At 44.2% G+C, this 10,394-nt stretch overlaps 1 protein-coding gene across 3 annotated transcripts in view; it reads left to right on the forward strand.

Annotated features, from left to right (window-relative positions):
* Positions 1-6,279, forward strand: part of CFAP36 (cilia and flagella associated protein 36) — a 141,181-nt gene extending 134,902 nt beyond the window's left edge. For all 3 annotated transcript variants that reach the window (XM_073576647.1, XM_073576649.1, XM_073576648.1), the window contains 2 exons: positions 4,560-4,709; positions 6,040-6,279. In XM_073576647.1, coding sequence (XP_073432748.1) covers positions 4,560-4,709; positions 6,040-6,132 — 243 coding nt within the window. In that variant the 3' untranslated portion in view covers positions 6,133-6,279. The remainder of the gene's footprint in view (positions 1-4,559; positions 4,710-6,039) is intronic.
* The last annotated feature ends 4,115 nt before the right edge of the window (positions 6,280-10,394 follow it).

The raw sequence follows: 10,394 nt of genomic DNA on the forward strand, positions 1-10,394 counted from the left end.
CAGGGGAGAGGGGGATAGCGCAGTTGGCGACAGGGAGCACCGACTGAGCCGGGACAGGGTTGGGAGGGTGCTGGCACTATTCAGCCCCTGTCCTGAAGACTGTCTTCCTCCACAGCCCCGCTCTCCATGCACTGACCTGCTGTATCCGTCCTCAGCCCCGCTCTGCTGCTTCGTGATTGGTTGGTGTCCCACTCTGCTGCTTCGTGATTAGTTGGTGATACACACACACATATTCAGATTTGTATATAGAGATATTTTTAATGACATGTCCTAAGGATGAAAACTGTGGAGAATATTAATGCTTTCAAGAGCTGGTGATTTTTTTTTTCCCTACTCTAATTTTAAAAGCCAGAACTTGTTTATTTTTCCTTCAACAGTCGTTTGAGGGCTTGCTTTTTGCAAGACAATTTGTAGTTTTGAGTGACACTATTTTACCATATAATGGGGATCGCTGCTAAGACAGATGATGGGTCGTCTAAATTCCGCTGTCAGGTTCTGGTTGCTACTGTTACAGGCAGGTGCTCAGAATCTCTTTTTTTCACTGTCCCTACTGCCGAAAACCATCTCCACAGCATGATGTTGCCACCACTATGTTTCACTGTAGGAATGGTGTTTTTTTTGGGTGATGAGCTGTGTTGGTTTGGAATCAGACATAGCGTTTACCTTGGTGGCCAAAAAGTTACATTTTAGTCTCCTCTACCCATTCTCCCATAAAGGCCACCTCTATAGCGTCTACAGATTACTGTGGTCATATAGACAGATTCTCCAGTCTCTGCTTGGGATCTCTGTAGCTCCTTCAGGGTTACCTTTGCTCTCTGTGCTGCCTCTCTGGTTAAAGCCCTTCTTGCCTGAGCTGAGTTTTGGTGGACGGCCTTCTCTTGGCAGGTTTGTTGTGGTACCATATTCTTTCCATTTGATGATAACGGATGTGATGGTTCTCCAGGGAATCATCAGAGATTGGGATATTGCTTTATATCCCAACCCTGACATGTACTTCTCAGCAACTTTTCCCCTGACTTGTTTGGAGATCTCCTTGGTCTTTGTGGTGCCTCTTGCTTAATTATGTTGCAGCATCTGTGGCCTTTCAGAAAAGGTAAAGTGCATATACTGACAGTCCTTGTTACACCTAGATTGCACACAGGTGGACTTCCTGTCACTAAGCATGTGACTTATGAAGGGAATTTCTTGCACCAGAAATGTTTAGGGGTTTCATAACAAAAGGAGTGAATATATATGCACATGCCAATTTTTAGTTATTTGACCCATTAATCTTAACTTCCCGTATTTTTCAGACTATAAGACGCACTGGACCATAAGACGCACCCCAAATTTTCAGAAGGAAAATAGGGAAAAAAAGTGTTAAATGGGGTTCTGTCTTACAGTCCGAATTCAGCTTACCAGGGAAGGGATCGGCACAGGTGGAGGAGTGGTCACAGGGGTCATTCGGTGGTCCAGGCTGGTACGGTGGCCTCCGGGAAATCCCATCCCAAGCCGGTGCGGTGGTGGCGGCTCTGTGCTGGGGCTCTGTGCTCCGGTACAGGGGGGCTGTGCTCCGGTGCAGTGGCAGCGGCTCTCTGTGCTCTGTGGGGGGCTCCGCCATTTCCTCAAAGCCCGGAGTCCCCCTTGCACATCCGTTGCTGCCATGTTGCGGTGGCCTCCGGGAACATGGCCGCTGGGCCGGGGGCGGTGCATGTTCAGATTCAAATCTTGGCAACGAGATCTCGTCCCGAGATCTCAAGACGAGATCTGAATCTGAGCATGTGCCGTCCCCAGCCCGGTGGCCATGTTCCCAGAGGCCACCGCAACATGGCAGCAACGGATGTGCGGGTGCCTCCGGGCTTTAAGGAAATGCCAGCAGTGCCCCCACGGAGCACAGAGAGCTGCTGCCACTGCACCGGAGCACAGCCCGCCACCAACACACCACAGAGCCCCGCTGCACCCGACCATAAGACGCATCCCCATTTTCCCCTAAAATATTTTGGGAAAAAAGTGCGTCTTATGGTCCGATAAATACGGTATGCCTATATTTTTCTCACTTCACCAACATACCGGAGGTTATTTAGTGCTGATGCATCACATACAAATTGGATTACAAAAATATTTAAATACAGGTTGTAATGTAACAAAATAGGTAAAAGGCCAAAGGGGTGAATACTTTTGCAAGCCATTGCATGTAAAACCACACAAGCAGCTGTCCATATATAGATCACCGAAGATCAAATAAGCCAGGCAGGGTTCTATATAGAAGCAGAGTGCACAGAAGTATAAGGTAAATTACACACTTAGATTAGCTTGATGATAACACAGAAAGGCGATGCTTGTCAGGAGCACACTGGACAGGGAGGAGGGGTCTGCAGCACTGAGGTGAAGCAAGTGCTGCTGGGAAATGTAGTTTTGACTGTTAACTATAGGACCACTCATTCTAAGTGAAGTTGGATGCACCAAGGGGCAGATAGATGAAAAAAGACACAAAGGTACAAAAAAAAAAACCTTGTTGGGCTTAGTCTTTATAGTAGTAATAAATATGCATTGTATTGCGCTTTGTAAAATATGTGATTCAGAAATTAACCCTTTGAGACTGGCCACTTCTCGATTCAAGTTAGGTATGAAAACTGATGGAGAAAAATAGCGCAATAGGGTCTTATCTGAGATTAAGTAGTTAAAGCAAAGTAATAGCACTCACCAGATGTAGCTTAAGGCAAGCATTGGAGAGATTCGCTGTCGCAGATCCACGGATCCACAAGAGACCGGCCGTTGAGAATACAATATGGGAGAACGTGGTCAAATTCTGCGCTGCTGAATCACTGTAGCCTAAAGGTATTATTACAAATGGTCTGTATTCAATGCGCTTCAGAGCTTCAAAGAACTCCATCAGGAAATACCACATAAGATTCCTGATGGAGTTCTTTGAAACTCTGAAACGCGTTGAATAAAGACCACTTTTAATAATACCTTTGGGCTACAGTGATTCAGCAGCGCAGAATTTGACCACGTTCTCCCATATTATATTCTCCATTCAAGTTAGGAAATGTATAAGTAGCTCCAATGTGTTTGTTCTCTAATTTTCAAAGTGAGAGGATAAAATAAGATTATTCTCAAATATATGTCATTAGTAAATCAGAAGATTTCCCTTTAATATTAGAAATCAATTTGCCTATGTTGTGATCCATAGGAAATAAGAGAATCTATTCACCTATTTGTCTTAGAAATTACAGGAGTTATCCTGGCAAATATAACTTTGCCAAGGTGACCGGATATGGAAAAAAAATAACAACCTTGGTCATGCTCATCTACTGCCACTTACCTGAATAAAGCATAGGCCGCTCCATGGACTGCGCAGAGACGAGGAGTGCTGATGTCACCGTTCCACTAGCTGCTGGAACACCGCGGACTGTTGACTGCAGCGGTCAGGTGACTGAGTACTGCGTCATTATAAAATATCTGACCTTACACTGCTCAGGTCCCCTGACATACTGCAGTCAATCACTGGTGCACTGTTCCTTCCTCCCCCCAAGTAGTACCTACGGCGCTGAGGGACTGGCACAGGCTGCATGGTAGCACAAGGAACCAACTGCTTCCTGTTCCACCTTTGTGTTCAATGGAATCTGTACCCTGACGATGCAGATACAGGTGAAACTGAGATGCCAGGTTGGGAGTGTTTTGCAGTACGCCACTGCGGCCATGAGCAGCCTAAGGGCCGTATGTTGCATGAGGGACGCATTTTGTCGCATCTGTTCTAGAGGAGACTATAGATACTTGTAAAGAGTTAATCTGGTAAGGAACATAGCTGCTTCTCAATGGTTCATGAGTGCCTCACTCAGTACACTCAAAGGCCACCGCAGATAGATTGAGGAGCTAAAACAGTATTTGCTACCATAGCTTTTTCTTCTAACCTCCTGCAAATCCATAATCCATGTATTACTACATGCAGCATGAGGACGGCAGCACAGAGCTGCTGTGTATACATGCTGCACACTCTCAGTCTCTCCCTACACAGTGTTATTTTCGAGTCATTGAGGCAGGAAGTCTCAGAAATCACTTTAGGCTTCCATATTTCTCTCTTAAAGCGCCATAGCTTTTATTACTAAATCATTGAGGAAATCTTTACATTTTTCTAAATATATGTATATTTTTGTCTTTAACCCTTATGAAGTTTCCCAGGAGATTATAGACCTTCTTTAAGTCTATAACTAGTGATGAGCGAGTATACTCGTTGCTTGGGTTTTCCTGAGCATGCTCGGGTGATCTCCGAGTAATTTGGCGTGCTCAGAGATTTAGTTTACATCGCCTCAGCTGCATGATTTGCGGCTGCTGGACAGCCTGACTACACGTGGGAATTTCCTAAAAAACAGGCATTCCTCACATGTATTCAGCCTGTCCAGCAGCCACAAATCATGCAGCTGTATCGACAGAAACTAAATCTCGGAGCACGCCAAAATACTCGGAGATCACCTGAGCATGCTCGGGGAAACCCGAGCAACGAGTATACTCGCTCATCACTATCTATAACACTCCGACTGCTCAAAATAAATATAAAGCATAGCACATTTTCTATGCAGAACTTGAATCAAACAGAGAAGGAACAACTCCGAGAACGTGCCGAGTATCTCAAACAAAAAAGGGCGGAACTTATAGCACGGAAAGCAGATTCTAAGAAGGGAACCCAAAGCACTGAAGAGAAGATGGAAAAGGCGTCCTGCTCAAGACAGGTAACCTGGTTATTGTGGTACTTATCAAAGGAAAATCTGTCCACACCCAAATGTTCCTGAATACAACACTTGTTACTTCCATTTCACTATGAAAGACATGGCAAAAATGAAGACAGGGCCAAAGTATACAACACTGCTGCTTCTGGAATTTTTCATAACTGTTTTTATATTTTAAGCAGAATAAACCAGCGGCGCTAGTGTGTAGAGTTGATTCAGCAGTAAGTAAGAATCCCTACACCACAGGGGATAAAATTAAATAATACAACTAATACTCGCGCTATGAATCAAAAAGTATAAATAAATACCTGTATTGTTAATGCAGTAGACTCATGAACATTAGAAATTAAGGAGATAAAAAATGGAGATTGGTTGATCGAACTACGAAAAAAAGAAAACAGACATATTATATGTGATTATACGGAACCAAACTACCCAGTAAAATAAAGATAATAGGGTTGTGCTCTACTATTTAAAAACAGCTACTACTAATATTAATGTGCTGATGTGCTTAGCGAATAAAATCAAATATAATGGATGAACCATATGCAATAAAGGTGCTTTAAATGTGGTCCAAGTTTATCTAACCCCAATATATCAAGTACCTCTAAAGAGGAGTGCAGTTAGAAAGGCCAAATAGTTCACCACTACCGGTGGTCTTTTGAGCAGTGACACTTAGGTGTCAATAGATGGAAGCCGATAGCATGTACTTAGCTTGAGGAGAATCCCGGCTATTGGGAGTGAGCGGGTAAATCCCGGAGCTCTGTTCCGGCCGGTAACAGGCTCTATGTACGAGCAAATGTCCGGTGATCCTCAGAGAATGACGGACCCCACGTAGATGGCGTTGAAGCGGGGAGTAGATGAAAATGCTAGACGCTCACCGGAGTTGGCGGTGTCAGGCAGCGGCGGTCACGCCAGCCGCTTTGCAGGATGCAGGCATACGTTGTCAGTGTGGTGTGTGCCTGGCAGGACCTTCGATGACGATTCGGGTCACGTGACGCGCGCAGTCACGTGATAACCAGCTACAGAGTGCTGCGTGAGCCAAATTTCCAACTAGTTTCGGAATAACACGGATTCCTTCTTCAGGGATGGCTCATCTTGTCCTCAATGGGATTAAATACCCTTGGCTCAGCAATGAATAGTTAATGAAAGCAAATGTTATTTATTAATCAAAAGCAAATAGTTCCACCTCATTGTTGAGTCCCCTCGGTTTTAGGGTGTCCAGTTCGAAAATCCACCTGGTTTCCTCCTTTGACATTGATTTAATATAGTCACCACTACGCCAATGTTTATGGACCTTTTTAATGCCCATTATTGGTTTTATATTTTGTAGCTACAAAAGGAGATGACTGAAGAGGAATTGAAGAACTTACAGAAAAGAAAGCAACTTGCCGAAAAGCTTAAAGAGGAAGTGATTAACAAGTGAAGTCGCTACTGCTTTGTACATTCTTCCATTTATCTATTTGCCAAAGCGATTCATATACACATTCTGTAAGCCTTAACTAAAACGTAGTCATACTCTCTAAATACATTATGTAATAAATGGAGCAACCACTCCAATATTTACAAAGGCTTTAGATCCTCACATGATATTCTCCCAATATGCTATTCATGCCCGATAGCTAGGCGTGCCACTTGTCGGGAGAAAGGTGTCCCAATTCAATTTTTGCAAGGCAATAAGCAGCCCATCTCCATTGTGCTCTCCTCCTATATGAGACAAATGGAGATATCCCAGGTTGCTGAAGTGGGGTTATGGGGGCAAGAGGTAAGTCAGACCACCTCCTATCAAATTCATGGCAAAGCTTAGATGTGCCATAAATATATAAGGCAAATGAGCCATTTTACTTGTTAAAGGCTGCCAAAATATGCAGTTGTGTCTCATGTCTGTTTACAGAAAGATAATTCGTACTTGTTAGAGCCCCTTTAGGATGAGATGCGTGATTTTTTTATTACCTGGCTCCAGTTCTTTGGAATTGCGAATGAAAGGTGGAATTCGGCTGACGTTTACCTGATTCGCGCTCTCCCTATGACTACTCGTGTACCTGTATGCCCTAGCAGTTCAGCATTGTCAGCTGTACATTGGGTGAATCCCAATTTGCATGTTACTTGTATAACGTTGTTACACACTAAGATCATGCCATGAAACTTACTAGTCACCAGCTGTTACATTGCAATGAATGGGGCAATCTGCAGCCTCATGAGATCTGTGACTAGCAATAGCTATGTGTTTGCTTGTGCAGCTGCTTCATATCACACCATTGCCCCCGCTGTATGGAAGAATATTAGATCACATGCTCACCTGTAATATAAAGCATGTGTACATGGACACCTTACTCAACAGAGTACCAGATACATCAGCTAGGGTTTAGCATATTGCTGAAAAAGCAATCCAGGGGAAAATAGTCCCACATCAGGCATGCAGTAAATAGATGTTGGCACATGGATAGTCTTTGTTTTAAATATTACGTTGTCTGACATATTGGTAGGAAACTCTATAACATTTTAATTGGTTTGGATTCAACCTCTGGTACCCCGACCAGTGACTAAAATGAAGTTTCTCCTGCTGGTCTCCTACCACGATCCTAGCCACTCACTGTGCTGGGAACAACAGCCCTGCTTCATTCAGGTAAATGGGGTTATAATTCCTTGGACGGCGGGAGATTAGGAGTATTGTAGTGCAGCGAAAAAAATCACTAAATGCTTCTAAAGGTTCCCATACACATTACATGAGTCAGTGGTACCGGCCAATTATCTGATGTGCATGAGGACCTCCTGACTCTTCCCAACAGATGATGTCGGGGGAGAGAAAGATGATGCAGGTAGATTTTTTTAGCCCAATTCTTTTGTGTTTATGGGCGTCTGGGAGCAGCTTTCTCTCCGTAAAAAATGCATGGCTGAGACTAGCACTCGTGGATGGAGGAGTTGGGTGTAGCGATGAGCCAGTATACTCGCTCATCACTAGTTGGGAGCGATAGCCTGCTGAATGAACTTTGTTTCGGCAGACTGCTATCTTCCATTGTCCAGTTTACAGATCAGTGGGGTTCCCAGCAGTTGGACCCTCCCAACCCAATGATAGTCAGTCACATAATATAGTGAAAAAAATAAAATGTGGACTGGATGAGTGACTATTTTAATCAATACAGAGAAATCTCACACTCTGTAAAGCTTCTGTCTCCGAGTGATTGATGGCAAATCTCCATTATGAGCAATATAATCTAGTCACAGTTCCTTTTATAATATATTCTATCACCAAAGGTCACACGTTGTTCCTCTGAGCGGGAACTTCCTGGAAGGTGACTTCCACCTTCAAGCACGCATTTATTAGAGAGAAAGTCACGCACAATAATATTTTGATAAGTCATTCAGTGAATTTGAGCTAAGGCTGTGTGCACACGTTGCAGATTTGGTGCGTTTGTTGCGTTTTTTCTCCTCGGATTTGTGACAAAACCTGATGCCGGCAAAGTGAATGAGAAACCCGAACTGTCATACATGCGTTGAGTATTTTTGACTTCAAGATTTGGTGCAGCAATTAATCTTCTGCATGTCCATTCTCTGTGCGTTTTTGTCCTGCGTTTTTCACCATTGACTTCATTCACTCCAATCAAAAACACAGGTCAAAACGCAGCAGAAACATGAGTCCTTGATTTTTTTTTTTTTTTATTTACTAGATATGTATTTTTTTCTACTTTTGATGACATCATAGATTGTATATGCATAAAAGCAATAAATCTACAGCAAATTGTAATGGGAGTGTTTTTTTGTTCACCTAGATTTTCTTGTACTTTAAAGTGGATTCCACAATTTAAAACTATAATAATTTATAAATAGGTGTGACTTGAGAAGACTGGTGTACTTACTATGAAAATGACAGTACTGGACAGAAAAGCCCCTGAGGAACTGTAAGTGTGGCTAAGTGGGTGGTGGAAAACTTTCAAAAAAGATTAAACAGATATTGTGACATGGATTATCAAAGCAAGTACATCAGTCAAAGTATAAGATCGATTTAAAAATACATGCAATTTGTATTGTGCAATCTGGTGGCAAATCTACTTTAAAGGCTTTGCATTTCTTGTACTGCTCCAGATATTGACAAATTTAGACCTGATATGCACAATAAGTGGGGATTTGTTATTGACAGTAAAATACTTCTCTCGTTGAATAAGTTGGCAAACACAGGATGAAGGGTATACGCGCTTCTTCTACTAAATTTGACACAACGAAAAAAAAAGTATTTGCTCTGTCTGGTGGGCTATACCCTCACCTAGAACACTAGGCTGCTCAGTTTAGTGCCAAAAACATTAGAATAGAAACCAAAAAAGAGGTAAAGTAGGGTGGAACGCAAGACCTTGAGACAGAAGGAGTTGATGAAGAGAAAGAGGCACTAAAGAGTCTGCGACCAACTGGATCAGTTCAGAGTATCATGCCCTATAGGTTAGAACTGAGCTTTTAGGCTTAAGAAGGGGGTAAGCTGTTGGATTCCTGAGGGGGTCCCAGTGCTACTACTGAGCGTGATAGCGGCCACGGTCGCTGCAACCGTGAGTAGTGCCCGCTCTTCTGCTTCTGACGAAGTTGCTAGTCCAGACTGACTAACCTGGCCCTCTGACACCCCGGTTATGGAGAAATCCTGCAATGAGGCCTTACCTGGGAGCCCTATCTCTCCTGGGACCGGTCCGCCACACTCTCAATTGCATGTCTGTCCTGTTTGTGCCCTCTGTGACAACTTCACAGGACAAACTGTTCCAGCATGCCTACTGGACACACTTTAAGGCCTTATCACACCTGGCTGGATTGATCTCCTCTCCTGAGGGGAGATGGACACAGTTCATAACCCACATCCCCATCCGAAGGCATGTTAATCACATTGACATCAACAGAGGTAGAAATTACATTACACTAGCTGCCCCAAAATAAACTCATGGGAATATTCGAGGCTACCCCTCCCGGCGCCCCAGTCCAAATACATGTTGGCGACGGGCAGCGCCAATTCAACGCCTGCAATCCCGGAGACAGCGGGGGTTTTCCCAGGTAACAAATCTGTGGGAACACCAGCGCTGGTGTCCCGCAGTTTCATGGCCATGGCCTGGCCTACGGTGATGGGCTGAAGGCCGACAAGGGACATCCCACCACCCACACGCAAAATAGTAGACGGTTTCTGGGACGGGCCCTTCTGGCATGGCTTTGAAGTGTCCCAGCTGCCTGCAGAGATCATACAGTCGGAGTTCTCCTACCGACGTGGAGACGGAAGCATGGGCAGGTATCCCCTTTGGCTTGGGGACAAGGACAGCAGGCACCACGTTTTCCTTACTTCCTCTACAGCTAGCATGTTTATTGGCCTATGGAGCCTTGTTGATGTACTCATTGGCAAGTGCCATTCTTGCAGTCGTCCCCTTTGGCTTCCAGACATGGAGATTCTGCTGGAGGTCCTCTGGGCAGTTCCATAAAAACTGCTCAGTTGCAATGAGCTCCTTCATCTGCTAGAAAGTGGTGAGCTCCAATCCTGTGGTCCATTCATTAACTACTCTCAGTAGGGCTCACCTGTGATCGGTCCAGCTGTTTTCAGGACCCTGCTGCATATTCCATAGCTTTTTATAGTAAGGGTCCCGTAAGACACAGCGATCTTGCTAGCGAGATCGCTGATTTTGTGACACATCGGCGATCTTGCCAGCGAGATCGCTGTGTGACGGGGAT

This window comes from Dendrobates tinctorius, unplaced genomic scaffold (assembly GCF_039654945.1).
Source record: "Dendrobates tinctorius isolate UK_male_01 unplaced genomic scaffold, ASM3965494v1 ptg000050l, whole genome shotgun sequence".
NCBI lineage: Eukaryota > Metazoa > Chordata > Amphibia > Anura > Dendrobatidae > Dendrobates > Dendrobates tinctorius.